At 53.4% G+C, this 15,696-nt stretch overlaps 1 protein-coding gene across 1 annotated transcript in view; it reads left to right on the top strand.

The window, feature by feature from the left end:
* The first annotated feature begins 1,032 nt into the window (after window positions 1-1,032).
* The window catches only part of STRN (striatin), an 82,800-nt gene continuing 68,136 nt past the window's right edge, over window positions 1,033-15,696 (top strand). The window contains exon 1 of the mRNA XM_049784251.1: window positions 1,033-1,272. Coding sequence (XP_049640208.1) covers window positions 1,033-1,272 — 240 coding nt within the window. The remainder of the gene's footprint in view (window positions 1,273-15,696) is intronic.

Below are 15,696 nucleotides of genomic sequence, written 5' to 3'. Positions count from 1 at the left end.
TCCGTGCGATTGGGGGTGTCACAGGGCCCGGGGAGCCGCACCCCAATTTCTGCTTGGACAGGGTGCATGCAGGTCAAGCCTGGGCCAAGAGCAATCACCCACAGACCCCGCCCACTAGGGGGCGTGACTCGCCAACGAATGGGCGTGACTGCATCTTCGGTGGGCGGGGTCATAGCCGAAGCGCTCCCCTGCCGGAAGAGCCGCTCCGCAGGCGGCACTAGCCTGCGCCACGCCTGGAGACTACATCTCCCGAAAGGCCTCGCACACCCGGGCCAATCAAAAGTGAGAATGACCCACGAAGGGGCGTGGCTATCATTCGCTGGAGGCGCGGTTAGGCGGGGCCGGAAAAGACACAGGTCCTGCAACACTCGCTGGCGCCTCACCCAAGGACTACATTTCCCGGAAGGCACCGCGCGGTCGCGCGCTCCCCCCACCAGCCCGGCCCAACCAGAAGTAGGACTGGCTTGAGAGAGCATGGTTATCATAGGCCCCGCCCTACCCGGAAGCGCCACGCCCGCGGACTCCATTTCCCGACAGGCTCAGCGCGACATCTCTTTATTTTCCCCTCTCTCGGTCCAACCAGAAGTGGGACTGGCTCAAGAAAGGGTCGTGGCCACCTCAGGCCCCGCCCCACCCGGAAGCGCCGCCCCGCAAGCCTTTCCTGGCTGGCCCTGCCAGGTCGGCGCCACGCCCGCGGACTCCATCTCCCGGCAGGCCTCGCGCGCCGGCGCTCTCTATCTCCCGCCCACTCCTCGCGCTGCTCCAATCGCCGGGCCGACCCGACCGAGCGAGGGGCGTGGTTCCTCCCAAGGCCCCGCCCCACCCGGAAGCGGCGCCCCGCCCCGCCCCGCCCGCGGACTCCATCTCCCGGCGGCCCCCGCGCGCGCGGCGTCACGTGACGCGCTCCCGGGCCGTCGGGGCTGGGGCCGGGGCTGGGGCTGGGGCTGGGGCTGCGGGCCGGGCGTGGGCGGCGGGCGGAGGCGCCGGGGCCGCGGGGCTGTTGCCCGCGTCGGGTGTCGTGTCGGCGGCGCCATGGACGAGCAGGCGGGGCCCGGCGCGCTCCTGGGCAACAGCCACCCGGGCGCGGGCGCGGGCGCCGCCAAGGGGCTCGGGCCTGCGGAGGCGGCGCTGTCGGGGGGCGACGGGGCGACCGCGGCGGGCCCGGCCCGCGCCCACTACAGCCTGCCGGGCATCCTGCACTTCCTGCAGCACGAGTGGGCCCGCTTCGAGGTGGAGCGCGCCCAGTGGGAGGTGGAGCGCGCCGAGCTGCAGGTAAGGGGGCCCCCGGGCCGCTGGGAGCGGCCCCCCTCCTGGAAGGCCGCCCTGGAGGGGACCCCGCTTCGCCCCGGACCCGCCGCTGCCGCTCTCGGGGTTGGCCCCCCGAAGCCCCTTGCACTTGGGACTTGGCAGGCAGCAGCAGCAGCAGCAGCAGCAGCAGCGCAGAGCCAGCCCAGCACCCGGCCCAAGGGGCTTTCTCCTGAAAGGCCACCCTGGAGGGGACCCCCACTTCGCCCCAAATTCGCCGCCACTCTTGGGGTCCCCACACACAACCCCCTTGCACTCGGGTCGGGACTTGGCAGGCAGCAGCAGAGAGCCGGGACACGGGTGCAGGCCAGTGTGGGTGCCCCCCCCCTTCCTGGAAGGCCACCCCGAAGGGGACCCCAGGAAGGGGATGCCCCGCACCCTGACACCCTCTCTACCCCACATGCATGCTGCACCCCGGGCTTCAGTGGGATGAAAGTTGCACCTCTGGGGTGCAGAGTCTCGGCTTGATCCCCCTAATTTTTGCAAATGTCTTCACCCCTTCCCTCCTTCCTGTAGGCGTCTCTCCAATTCTAGGGGGTTTAGGGGGGTCTTGGAACGAACGACCCCAATGGTTAGGGTTAGCAGGCATTGCTGAGGTCGTTTCCTGGGATCCCCCACTTCTCCCCAACCCCCGCTGCAACTCTTGGGGTCCCCTCCCAGCCCCCTTGCACTTGGGGGACTTGGCAGCAGCACAGAGCCAGCCCAGCACCCGGGCTAGGGGTGCAGGCCACTGTGGGTGGACCCCCTCCTGGAAGGCCACCCTGGAGGGGACCCCCACTTCGCCCCAACCCCGCTGCAACTCTTGGGTAATCCCCAAACCCCCGTGCATTCGGACCCGGGACTTGACAGGCAGCAGCACAGAGCCAGCCCAGCACCCGGGCCAGAGTTGCAGGCCACCCTGGAGGGAACCCCAGGAAGAGGACCCTCCATACCCTGATACCTCGTCTACCCTATGCACGTTGCACCCTGGGCTTCGGTAGCACGAAAGTTGCACCTCTGGAGAGCAGAGTCTGGCTTGATCCCCTAATTTTTTTTTGCAAATGTCTTCCCTCTCTCTTTTTCCTGTAGGTGTCTCTTTGATTCTGGGGGGCTTCGTAGGGGTCTTTGAACCAACTACCCTGATGGTCAGGGTTAGCAGGCCTTCCTTGCTGGGGTCGTGTCCCCCATCACGGCAGGGCTTGAGGCAAACTTTCCCAGGCAGCCCGGGTCCCGAGCGCTCCGGAAATCTCCCGCAGAGTTGGGTGGAACAATTGAAGTGGAACCCCACCTTCCTTTATATTTTTATTTTTTATTTATTTACTTATTTTGGATAGCAACCGTGTGCTTACTTACTTTGGCGCTCGAGCCAAGCAGAGGCCCCTCGCACAGTAGGGTCTCTTTGGGGTGGGTGCCAGGCTTCGGGAAGGGAAGGCCGGGTTGGACGGGAGCTCACTCCCCGGACTGTCCCGTCCAGAGCTGCTGGTGGCTCACGGTGGCCTTGAGGAAGTCCGTTAGTTCCCCCCCCCTCGGAACCAGCAGCACTGATGGATGCAGCAGGTGGTTGTTTTAGGGGGCCTGCTGCTATGGTCACAGAGTTTCATGTTTCCCCCACCCCTCCGATCCAGGAGGCTTGCAGGAAGCGGGTGATCTTGTGCTGGTGGGGAAACTGAGGCAGGGGAGAGGCCTTTCCCGGACACTCCTGATTCTGTGAGCCCTCAGTGATTGGCGGCTGGCATCTTCCCCCGGCTGGGATATACCAGTGTCTGGCTCTTCCTCCAGGAGGGAGCAGGTGGATCTGTGGACTGCTTGCTAGCAGCGACTTTGTCTCGTCTCAGCTTCAACTTTTTCTTTCCTCCCTTTAGCTAAGTCACACGCCAGTCTGGCCAAAGAGAACTCATACTAAGAACACAGCTTCTAACTAGTCTCCTGCTTGTGGAAGGTGCCAGCCCAGCTCTCCTCCTGCCCTCTGCCCTTTCCGCCTGCTTTATTTTGTTTGTTTTGTTTTTATTTATGTACTTGGTTTGTTTTCTTGACCACACCTGATGGCACTCAGGAATTACTCCTGGCTGGCTCCTGGAACTCTATGGGATGCCAGGGATCGAACCTGACTCTGTGAATGCCTTCCCTGCTGTGCGATTGCTCCAGCATCTCCCCCCCCCCCCCCCCGCAACTGTTTTAAACATGTCTCTGAACCCTCAGCCCTTTGCTCTTTGGTTCTGTGTGTACATGCACTCACAAAGGTGCACGTATGAACCCCCTGTGTTGTGAAAGGCACATGTTGGGCCTTGACTTTCCCCCATGGGTACTTTGTTACAAGCGTTCCATTTTTCAGTTTTGGGGTCATTCTGCTGCGATGGTTTTAGGGCTGTCCTAGTGCCTTGGTGTAAACTTTTTCTTTTGTCGTTTTTATCGAATCACCTTGAGATACAGGTTACAGAGTAGCTGATGGCTGAGTTTCAGTGAGACCATGTTTCCAATGCCCTTCCCTTCCCTTCCCTTCCCCAGGTCATTTCCGGTGGCCAGCAGTTTCCCAGCCTCCCTCCCTCTCTCTCTCTCCCTCTCTCTCTTTCTCTCTTTCTCTCTCTCTCTCCCTCTCTCCCTCTCTCCCCCTCTCCCCCCTCCCTCTCACTCCCTGCTTCTATGGCAGCTTCTCTCTCTCTTTTTCAGCCTGTTTCTATGGCAGCCTCTCTCTTCTCTCTCTCTCACTCTCACTCAGCCTGCTTCTATGGCAGTCTCTTTCCTCTCTTTCTCTCACTCAGCCGACTTCTGTGGGAGCCTCTTTCCTCTCTCTCACTCTCGCTCTGCTCTCTGGAACCATGTGGTTCTGGGGATCGAACCCGGGGCATCTGCCTGCAAAGCATTGTTTCAGCCTCTTAAACTCTCTCCCAGACTTAAGGCCACTTTTTATTTCTTAACAACATCCGTTGGTTTCTGTTCAATTGAAATTAAGCTTCCACAAAAAAACCCCTTAAAAATTGTGTTCTAGTTCCCAAACTATAAAGTAGTGTCGGTTATTTGTGTGTCTGTGTGTGTGGGGCAGGGATTGGAGTTTGCAGAAATTTGTAATCTGGGTTATTTGTGTGTGTGTGTGTGTGTGTGTGTGTGTGTGTGCGCGCGTGCGCGTGTGTGCGTGTGCGTGTGTAATCTCTGATTGAGCCCCTGATGAATTAGAAGAATAGAAAGGACTTTTTTCACATCTCTTTATGTCAGTATCAGTAAATTTGAACATTGCCCTTTTTCTCTTGCCAAGGGGAAAAAAAGGACTTAAAGGAAAAGACTGGAGGAGTTGGGAGGCGAGGCGAGGTGGGTGGGTCAGCTGGCGCCCTCCTTTTAAACTTCTGATCTCTTCTGGCGCCTGTCACCCCCAGCCAACAAAGGTGGTGTCTTTTGTCTGGTTGGGAACCTGTCTGTCCTGCTCTCGAAGAGTCTGGTGGAGCTGGGAGAGCAAAGTCAGGACTCATCTGTCTGCCTGGCCATCACCCACTTCCTCTGCCCCCAGCACCGCGTGGAAGCAGCTGGCACGTGTGCCAAGAACCTGGTCACTTGCTGCCTTCTGCCCATCTCAGAGACTCGAAGACCCCTTGTGGACTGTTGGTTTACTCTCTGTCAGTTCCTGGGAGATTCCTGAGGAGTATTGGGCGGTCAATGCTGAGCTCCTATTGATCACTGTTTGGGACAGAAAAGGGGGTAGAAGGCTGTGAGTCTGTCTGCTGGGACTGTTGGGGACCTGGAGCTGAGAATCCCTGAGTCACAGTTTTCTTTCTTTCTTTCTTTCTTTCTTTCTTTCTTTCTTTCTTTCTTTCTTTCTTTCTTTCTTTCTTTCTTTCTTTCTTTCTTTCTTTCTTTCTTTCTTTCTTTCTTTCTTTCTTTCTTTCTTTCTTCTTCTTTCTTTCTTCTTCTTTCTTTCCTTCTTTCTTCTTCTGTCTGTCTGTCTGTCTGTCTGTCTTCCTTCCTTCCTTCCTTCCTTCCTTCCTTCCTTCCTTCCTTCCTTCCTTCCTTCCTTCCTTCCTTCCTTCCTTCCTTCTCCTCCCTTCCTCCCTCCCTCCCTCCCCCCTCCCTCCCCCCTCCCTTCCTCCCTCCCTCCCTCCCCCCTCCCTCCCCCCTCCCTCCCCCCTCCCTCCCACCTCCCCCTCCCTCCCCCTCCCTCCCCCCTCCCTCCCCCCTCCCTCCCTCCCTCCCCCCCTCCCTCCCTCCCTCCCCCTCCTCCTCTTTCTTCCTTTTTTTTTGTTTTTGGGCCACACCCATTGAAATTCAGGTGTTACTCCTGGCTATGTGCTCAGAAATCACTCCTGGTTTGGAGGACCATTTGGGACGCCGGGGAATCGAACCGCGGTCCGTCCTAGGCTAGCACTTGCAAGGCAGACACCTTACCTCTAGCGCCACCGCTCTGGTCCCAGCGAGTCACAGTTTTCATTCAACAGCTTCTTTCAAGCACCTTCTTTCTGGGGCCCTTTGAGCGAAACACAGATAGACAGCAGGTAGGGAGGGCACTTGCCTTGCACCCAGCCAGCTCGGGTTCCATTCTCAGCATCCCACAGCATCGACTCCTGAGCACTGCCTGATGTTGCCCCCAAACCAGTAGCCTCTTTTTTGGCAGGTTCTGTTCCAGGCCCTGGAGAAACAACAGCGAATACGATGAAAACACAGGCTGGAGAGACAGGATCATGAGGGAGGGAGGAAGCTGGCCTTGCACGTGGCCATTCTGGGTCAGGTCCCTTGGGCACTGCCGAGGAAGCACAGAGCCAGAAGCAAGTACTGAGTGTCACAGGGCCAAGCATACAGTGCTCTAGTCCGGGGAACCCTCCAGAAGACGGAGCCTGCTTGGAGTGTCTGAGGAGGCAAGCATGTTGAGCGTAGACCTGGCCTTGCTCAACATCCCGGCCTGGTCCCAGCCAAGCAAAGCTGTGGGAAGACGGCAAGTGTGGCTGGGGCAGAGAGAAGGGAAAGCGTCTAGAAGGGGGTCCTGGGGTCAGAGCAATAGCACAGTGGTAGGGCGTTTGCCTTGCATGCGGCTGACCTGTGATGGACCTGGGTTTGATTCCTGGTATCCCCTATGGTCCCCTGAGTTTGCCGGGAGCGACTTCTGAGCACAGATTCAGGAGTAACCCCTGAGCACCACCGGGTGTGACCCCAAAACCAAAAATAAATAAATAAGTGAAAGTCTTTAGAAGGGGTTCCTGGCTAATGGGTCTGGTCTATGGCGATGTGCCCTTTAAGCCGCATGGGTGACCCTTGAAATGTGTTGGGCAAGGCAGCGACACCAACTTTGTCAGAGCTCAAAGGGGCACCTTAAGGGGGACACAAGCAGGGAGCCTAGTGAGCTATTTTCATCATCTAGGCCAGGGATGGCTGTGAGGCGGTAGGACAGTGTATATTGGGACGCCGTCTGCCAGGTTCGGAGCACCTTCTCGAAAGGACCAGCAAAATGTGCAGCAGGAGAGCCTGGCCGAGCAGAACCAGCCCGGCAGAGGGTTTGGCCCCGGCACTCACCTCTGTATTTTGCAGAAACACAGGTCTGGGGCCCGGAATCGTAGCACAGCGGGGAAGAGCGGTCGCCTTGCGCAGGGCAGACCCAAGTTCAGTCCCTGCCTTCCCAGAGGGCCCCCCCCCCACCGTCCCCCACCCCCCAGCACAATCAGGAGAGAATCACCCCGAGTGTGGTGTCAGGAGCCGGTAACCCTTGGCATCGCTAGGTGTGATCCCAACACCGAAAATAAAAAGATTGAATGTAAAAGCCAAACCCCCAGAAGTACACATGTGCTACAGTTTTCACCTCTCAGAAAGAAATTAATCTCCTGTGCTGATTGTCAGGATATATCAGGATAGTACACGGCCTTCCTGAGCATAAAACTTTATTCTATTTATTTTTATATTATTTACTTACTGGTTTTTGGGCCACACCTGGCAGTGCTCAGAGGTTACTCCTGGCTCTCCTGGCAGACTTGGGAGACCACCATATGGGATGCTGGGAATCCAACCTGGATCCATCCCGGGTAGGCTGTGTGCAAGGCCAACTCCCTACCGCCGTGCTATCTCTCGGGCCCATTGAAACACTTTTTAAAAATCCCTGCCAGGGCCCTGGTACCCAACAGGAGAGTGAGCTGCTAAATGAATAAATGTTGCCGTCTTGTGCTTCTGTAACAGAATTGTGGATTTGGGCTGGAGTGGTGGCGTAAGTGGTAAGGCGTCTGCCTTGCCCGCGCTATCCTAGGACAGACCACGGTTCGATTCTCTGGCATCACATATGATCCTCCAAGCCAGGGGTGATTTCTGAGCGCATAGCCAGGAGTAACCCTTGAGAGTCACTGGGTGTGGCCCCCCCAAACCAAAACCAAAAACAAAATTGTGGACTTACCACTCTGATAGAAAATGAGGCTTTGACCAAATTCCCTCTCTCTTTCATGCTTCCTAGTGCTGTCATACAGTGTGGATGGAGGACCTTTGCTTTAGCTCTTCTATGTTGTTTTGTCTGTTTGTTTGTTTGGTTGGTTTCTGGGCTACACTTAGTGGCTCTCAGGAGTCACTCCCGGTGGTGCTGGGGGGACCCTATGGCATGCCAGGGGTTGAGCCGGGGTGGGCCTCGTGTAAGGCATTACATGTTACAGCTGATTATAGCTCATTGCTGTGCTGTCGTTCTGGCCCCTTCTCTGTCTTTTTTGACAGAGTTTTGATGGTTTCTACCTGAGTTTTAGAGTTCCAGAGCTAGAGAAGCTTTGCCCCTTTTTTTTCTTATTCATTTGTTTGGTGGGGGCCCACACCCAGTGGTATCTGGTGTCAGGGATCTGCAGCGACAAGGGTCTGACCCAGGTTCTCACATATCTAGGTCACTTAACTTACTTCTCTGTCCTGTGACCCCTGACCCTGGCCCATAAGCTGACTTTCTGGAGTGATTTTTAAAAGAAGTTGGGAGATGTCATTTCCGGTGTCATTTCTGTTATCCTTTTTTGGTGATAGTTGGCATTTTATTTTTCTCAGTTAATTACATTTCTGTATTTTAGACACTGTGGTTTACAGAATTGTTCACAATACAGTTATTTCTGTAATTCAGTATCCCACCTTGAATGTAACATTCCCTACAAGCTGGTCCTCAGTTTCCCAACCTCCCCAAAGCCTGTCCCTTAGCAGGTAGGAATGACTTATGGTATTTTTCACTCTATAAGACACACCTGACCATAAGACGCACATAGTTTTTAGATGCTCTCCTTCCCTGCACTCAGGCTTCAGCTCCAGGTGGTATTCGCTTCATAAGACACACATTTTTTGGGGGGTGGGAGAAGTGTGTCTTATATATGAAAAATACTGTACTTAATATTTTGTGTATTGCTACTGGGAAATCAGAAGTAAAATTATGTGGTGTTGCATGGCTACTCGTGGGGCTACTTGGCCCACCAATTTGGGAATCTGCAGCACTGGGCTGAAAGGTCATATGGTGGCAGCAGTGGTTTGCAGTGGCCTCTGAAGGGCCCAGCATGGTCAGCTGTGAGGCTGGTCTGTCCATGAATGCTTTTTGCTTGTTGGGTCTCTTGAGCGACGTGAGTCTATGACGTTGGTTGCTTATACACACATAGCATAATTTTTTTTAAATTCCTTTATTTTTTATTTATTTATTTATTTATATATTTTTTGTATCTGGGCCACTGGTGATGCTCAGGGCTTACTCCTGGTCCTGCGCTCAGGAATTACTCCTGGCAGTGCTCAGAGGACCCTCTGGGATGCGGGGGGATTGAACCCAGGTTGGCCAAGTGCAAGGCAAACGCCCTCCCCGCTGTGCTATTGTTCCAGCCCAGCCCTATCGTTCTTATTTTTAGGCAGTAGAATATCATGATTTGAATCACCACCCACTGACAGAGAGAGGCGATGATAATCTTTTGAACTGAGATGAACTTTGGAAATAGTTGTACCTATTACAGAGAGAGAGGGAGAGGGAGAGGGAGGGAGGGAGAGAGAGAGAGAGAGAGAGAGAGAGAGAGAGAGAGAGAGAGAGAGAGAGAGAGAGAGAGAGAGAGAGAGAGAGAGAATGCACATAAACAAGGACATGGGTTCTGTACTTTCTCTCCTTTAAGCTTCTTGACATGTTATTTGAATGGAAGTACTCCCAAGTAGTGCTCAGGGGGCCTTTGATGTCGGTATCTGTGACTTGCAGGGGTCCCTAAGGGCCCGCTGGTGGTATTTGGGGTATCTTGTTCTGTACCTGGTCATGCTGTGTCTTGTCCACACATGGCATATGCTGCTGACCCTGAGCCTGCGGTTTGGTTTTTTTTGGGGGGCCACATCCGGCGGTGCTCAGGGTTGACTCCTGGCTCGGCACTCAGGGATCACTCCTGGAGATGTTCGGAGACCATCTGGGGTGCGGGGGATTGGGATCGAGTCCAGGTAGAGACCTCCTCCTGCTGTACTGTCACTCTGGTCAGTCATTTGATTTTGTAAAAGGTTTTTCTTTCTTTCTTTTTTTGGGGGTGGGGCACACTTGGCGACGCTCAACAGTTACTCCTGGCTCTGGGCTCAGAAATCACTTCTGGCAGGCTCGGGGGACCGTATGGGATGCCGGGTATGGAACTCAGGTCTGTCTGCTGTGCTGTCTGTTCGGCCCCTGTGAAAGGCTTTTCAAAGGCATTTTCCTGTTCGATCTTACAGCCTTCTGGGGCATTCTTAGGGTTCCTTAGATTTGAATTTTCACAGCCTCGAGAAGGGTCTTCCGTGTCATACATAGAAGCCCCGTGCAAGGAACCCTGAGCTGGCCTCGGCCTCTGGGCTTTTCTTTCTACTTAAAATATTTTCCTTCGTCCTCATGTTTTCTCGTCTAGTTAATTGACTACTTTAAGATTTTTTTTTCCTCTTCACTCTTGTGTTCTGCCATTTCCTTATGGGAGAACACAGCTTTTGTGCTTTTTTTTGTTGTTGGTTGGTTTGTCTGGCACCTTGGGCGCTGTGTGGAATTTGCACTTTTTAATTCTGATTTCTCTTCCTGCCCTTCTTTTTTCTCTCTGCACGGGGCTCTTTTAAAGCTAGCCAGTATGTTTTAATTTTATTATTATTACTAAGTTAGGTTTAGTTCCTTCACAAAATTGAGTGGGTTTGAATTGCTTTCTCTTTCCCGCCGATATTTTCTGGGTTGTCTTTTTTTTCTTTTGCTTTTTTTGAGGGGAACACATTGGTGGTGCTCAGGCCTGACTCCTGGCTGTGTCCTGGAGATCAAACCAGTTCCCTGACCCCTGTCCTCTCTGCCAGCTCTGACAATTAGGTTGTTTCTAGGTGCTTTTTGAGATTTTGGAGCCCTTTTCTGACTCGATTTTGGTGGCCCTTACTCTGATTCTGTGTTTCTTTGAACGTAGATTTATTTTTGTGTGAAAGGCTGGGGCTGGCTCGGTGGCGCTAGAAGTAAGGTGTCTGCCTTGCCAGCGCTAGCCTAGGACGGACCTTGGTTCGATCCTCCGGCGGTGGCCCATATGGTCCCCCAAGCCAGGAGCGACTTCTGAGCGCATAGCCAGGAGTGACCCCTGAGCGTCAACGGATGTGGCCTAAAAACTAAAAAAAAAAAAAATGTGAAAGGCTAAGCTGAACTTTTAACTGAAGGCACCTTTTGGGGAGGGGATTTGGGCCATACCTGGTGGTGCTCAGAGGTTAGTCCTGGCTCTGCGCTCAGAAATCACTCCTGGCAGGCTCAAGGGACCATATGGGATGCCGGTAATCAAACCCGGATTTGTTTCGGGTCGACTGTGCGTGCAAGGCAAACACCCTGCCTAAGTGCTATTGCTCTGGCCTCAGAAGAAGGCACTATTTAAAAAAAAAAAGTTTGAATTGAATCACCATGAGATATAGTTACGGAGTGATTCATGACTGACTTTCAGTCATACAATGTCCAACACCCATCACCAGGGCACATTTCCTGCCTCCAGTGTTCCCAGTTTCCCTTCCGTCCTCTTTCTTGCTTGCCTCTGAGCCAGACATTTTTCTTCTCCCTCTCTCTGTGGCTTGCTAGGTTTCTACTGAAGGGGTATCCTGCATATCACTTTCCTTCCTTTCAGCATCCGGGAAGGCACCTTCTTAAGAAACTTTCAGAATTGTTTCTCCAGAAGTTTTATCTGTGCCTTTTGGTGGCACCATTACCAGAAGTTGAAATATTTCTTCTCGCAGAAATCGAGCCCCATCCATTAACTGGGGGACGATGACATGGCCAAGAGGAACCTTTTAGTCCAGAAACGTGCGTGTTTACCACTGCTCTCTCAAGTGACTCTTTGAATTCCAATGGGAAAGGAACCCACGGCCTCTCTCTTAAGCGTTGAGCAGATTTTATTCTTTTTCTTTATAATTTTATTTATTTAGGGTGTTTGGGCTACACCTGGTGGTGTTCGGGGCTGCTTTCTCATGGCTTGCTTGTAACTCTGATGGGGGTTCCCTCCTGGCAGGACCATATATGGTGCTTGGAATCGAACCCAGGGTCAGCCGCCCAAGGCTCGTACTGTCCTCACTTTGCTGTCTTTCTGTCAGACTTGAAAATAAACAGTCCCCGTGTTCGTCAGAGTCAGAGGTGTGTGAAAGTCCCCATGGTCTGGTTCCCAGCTGTCAGCCTGTTATCTGCTTGGTGCTTTGCTATACTACATCTATTTTTTTTTTTTTGTGGGGGTTGGGGGACAGTACCAGGCAGAGCTCAGGGCTTGCTTACTTACTCCGAGCTCTGTGCTCAGGGCTCACCGCAGGGCACCTTCTGTGGTGGTGCTTGGCATTGAGTGGGCTTGGTTATCTGTGAGGCACGAACTTGAGCCTCTCAACTACCCTCCAACCCATTTGCCACCCATTTTGATTTTTGGGGGGAAGGGCAACACCTGGTAATGCTCAGGGCTGACTCCTGGCTCTGCGCTCCGGAATTGCGCTTTTCTCCGGCGGTTTTCTCTTTTGGGGGACTCTCTGAGATGCTGAAAATTGAACCCGGGTCAGACACATTGCAAGGCAAGGATCTTACCCAACTGGACTGTCCCTTTGATGCCCTCTTTTTTTTTTTTTTGATTTTTGGGTCCCACCCGGCAGCGCTCAGGGTTCCTCCTGGCTCTACGCTCAGAAATCGCTCCTGGCAGGCTCGGGGGACCCTATGGGATGTCGGTATTTGAACCACCGTCCTCCTGCACGCGAGGCAAATGCCCTATCTCCAGGCTATCTCTCCGCCCCCAACTTCCCTCTGTTTTTGGTCCCTAACTCGACTGCTTAATGAGTTCAAGTAGCCAAGTGACTCACAATATTAGGTTGATTAAGTCGGGTTTGAAAAGCGATATTAATTTAAACTAAATCTCTGCCCACTTTTCCGTTTTTCTTCAAGTAGATTAATTTTAAAGCAGTGAACAATGAAAACAGTTTAATAATTTGCTTCTCCAAAGTTTAGTACCTTAGTTTCTTTGAATAATTGGACCTTTTTTGGTATGGGAAATACTGAATCAGAATTTTTTTCTTTTACAGCAGATTTGGAAACTTCTTCAGCTTGCTCAGCTTGCTCTGAGAGTACCTTACGTTCTCTCTCTGTGTATGTATATATATGTATATATATATATGTATATAGATATATATTTACTTAATATCTTTTGTTGATCCTACATCAAATTTTGCATAGTGTTTTAGGTTATTCTCTCTCTCTCTCTCTCTCTCTCTCTCTCTCTTTTATGGTTTTTGGGCCACACCCGGCAGTGCTTAGGGGTTACTCCTGGATCTGCACTCAGAAGTTACTCCTTGGCAAGGAACCCTATGGGATGCCAGGATTCGAACCATTGTCCCCCTGGATCGGCTGCATGCAAGGCAAATATCCTACCACTGTGCTATCACTCCGGCCCTATTTTAGGTTATTCTTAACCTCCGTCTCACGTGCACTTTTTTTTTTTGTTTTCTTTTTGGTTTTTGGGTCACACCCGGCAGCGCTCAGGGGCTACTCCTGGCTCTACGCTCAGATATAGCTCCTAACAGGCTCAGGAGACCATATGGGATGTCGGGATTCGAACCGCCATCCTTCTGCATGCAAGGCAAATGTTCTACTTCCATGCTATCTCTTTGGCTCACGTGCACTTTTTTTTGAACCGAATCATATGTCATAGATAGAGGGCTGGAGTGCACTTTTTTTTGAACCGAATCATATGTCATAGAGCTCAGAGGGCTGGAGTAAGTTATTTGAAGAAATAACATCCCTTTTTTTATCGAGAGGTGGGCAGCTGCTATTTAACTTTTCTTGGGAAAAAGGACCTTAAAGTATACACGGTGAGGGGCCTAACTTCTATTATAAATAACTGGTGTAGAAGAAGGTTGATGGGATGATGGTCAGAGGTGGGTCAGGAGCCGTTTTTTTTTGGAGTCAGGTAGGCTGAGAGGAATGAAGCCGGCCCAAGGCTTGGCTTGTGGTGATGAACTGTGGGATCATGAACGAGGTGGGGTGGGGTGGGGTGGGGTGAGGTTCCCCAGGGGTACTGCCAAGTGTCTGCCCTCCTGAGGTCCCAGGAAAGGGGGGCAGTGTCGTCACCGCATACAGGCGGCCGGGGATGGAAACCAGATCCGCCACCAGCAGCTCCAGTGAAGGCAAACTGGAGTCAGATCCCACCGAGATACCGATTTCAGCGGGTGGAAAGTTACTGCTGGGCCAGACCGTGTTCCCATTTTTTTTTTCTTTTACTCCCTCTCTTTCCTTTGTTCCTCCTTCCCACTCGAGAAGGGAGCTCCTCCTTACGGCCAGCCAGACCTGCCCCTGTGGAATGTTGCTCTGTCCCGCCCGACAATGACGGAGGCAAGGCAGAGGCAGCAGCGAGCCTGGGGCCTACGTAGGTCGGGCAATGGGGGTGCGGCCCTGGGGAGTCCTGGAGCTGTGGGTCCCCCCCTTGCTTTCCTCTTCCTGCTCAGGATACCCGATTTCCTTCCTGAATGTTTAGCTTGGGGCTGGTCGGCGCTGGTGGGCACCTCGCACCTTTCCCAGGGCTCAGGCACGGGGAATTATTTCCTGGGAGGGTGTCAGTCCATCCAGCAGCTCGCTGATCTGGGCTTCGGTTTCTGGGCCAAGGTGCGGGGCAGGACGTTGCCCTCTGCTGTCTCCCCCGCGGAATTGCTGATCTTTGGCAAGCTTTGAGTTCGTGTTCTTTGGCCAAGCCTCCATGGTGGCCCCCAGTCTGGGAAGAGGCGAACCTGCCCTCCTGCAGTGCATGTTTACAGGCGGGGGTGGGGGGTGGCCAGCCGGTGCCCAAGAGTTATTGATTGTTGATTTGGGGCTCCATTCAGCTGTGCTCAGGGCTGACGCCTGGCTCATGGGATCACTCCTGACACTGGGCTCTGGAACCCTATGTATGGGCTACTAGGGACGGAACCAACAACAAGCTCTTTATCTGCGGTACCATCTTTCTCTTCAAAAAGAGCATTTTTTTTTTTTTTTTTTTTTGCTATAGACAGTGGTGCTCGGGTCATTCCTGGCTCTGCACTCAGAAATCTCTCCTGGCAGGCTCGGGGAACCCTATGGGATGCCGGGAATTGACCCCAGCTCAGCCATGTGCCAGGCAAACGCCCTCCCAGCTGTACTATTGCTCTGGTCCCCTAAAAAGAACACTTTTAAGGAGTTCAACAGCATTCTTGAGTCATCTCAAATTCTAATACTTTGTGGGAATTTTTGGGGGTGGAGGGGGGCTCGATTTTGGGGCTACACCCAGTGGCACTCAGGGCTCACTCCGGCTTGGACTCAGGGCATAGAACCTCGATCGAGGGCTCACATGTTGCTGTTTTCTGGTTCTGGTTCCCCAGAATCAGAGAACCCTGAAGGCCGATCCTCGCTTTCTCCCCTTCTTCCCGTCTCCGGCAGCCCTTCCTCCTCCATCTAGCTCATCAGTTGCCTTCTCCTGTGGCCGGCTTCTTTCTTCCCTTTCCCGAGCACCAGGCTGTGTCTGTTAAGCCCAGATCCAACAGGTTTCTTAATATTTATCACCTTCTCTAATTCCCGTCAATGGTTTCGGCCAGTGCGGGCAGGTGTGGAGGGACGTGGGGGACGTGGACTTTCAGCGAACCCAGCGCCTCTCCAGGTGGGGCCGGGCCTGGTTGTGAGTAATAGAACCTGCCCCACGCTCGGGTGGGTTGGGCCCGGGACCTAGGGCCTGACTAACCAACCCCCAGCACATGCTTATTAGCTCAGGTTCCAGATTCCTGGCGAATGTGGCCCTCCTGCAGGCCGCCTGGGTTTCCTCACTGCGTGGTGAGTCAATTAGGGCGCCTTTCTTTCCCCTGAGGTCCACCCAAGCACTTGGCACACGCTCTCTGCTTCCTACCTGGCTCTGGAATGAATCATGCGACCTGATCTGGTGCCTTAGCACGGATCCGTAAACATGTGTGTCACCCTCTGCGGGTGGCAAGTAAGTCTCTTCTGGCTCTTCCGTGTCCTCTGCATGGCCGTGCATGCCTCTCCCAGAG

Source organism: Suncus etruscus, chromosome 12, assembly GCF_024139225.1.
Source record: "Suncus etruscus isolate mSunEtr1 chromosome 12, mSunEtr1.pri.cur, whole genome shotgun sequence".
NCBI lineage: Eukaryota > Metazoa > Chordata > Mammalia > Eulipotyphla > Soricidae > Suncus > Suncus etruscus.
The sequence above is the reverse complement of the archived record's forward strand: the minus strand, read 5'-3'. Positions and strand labels throughout refer to the sequence as shown.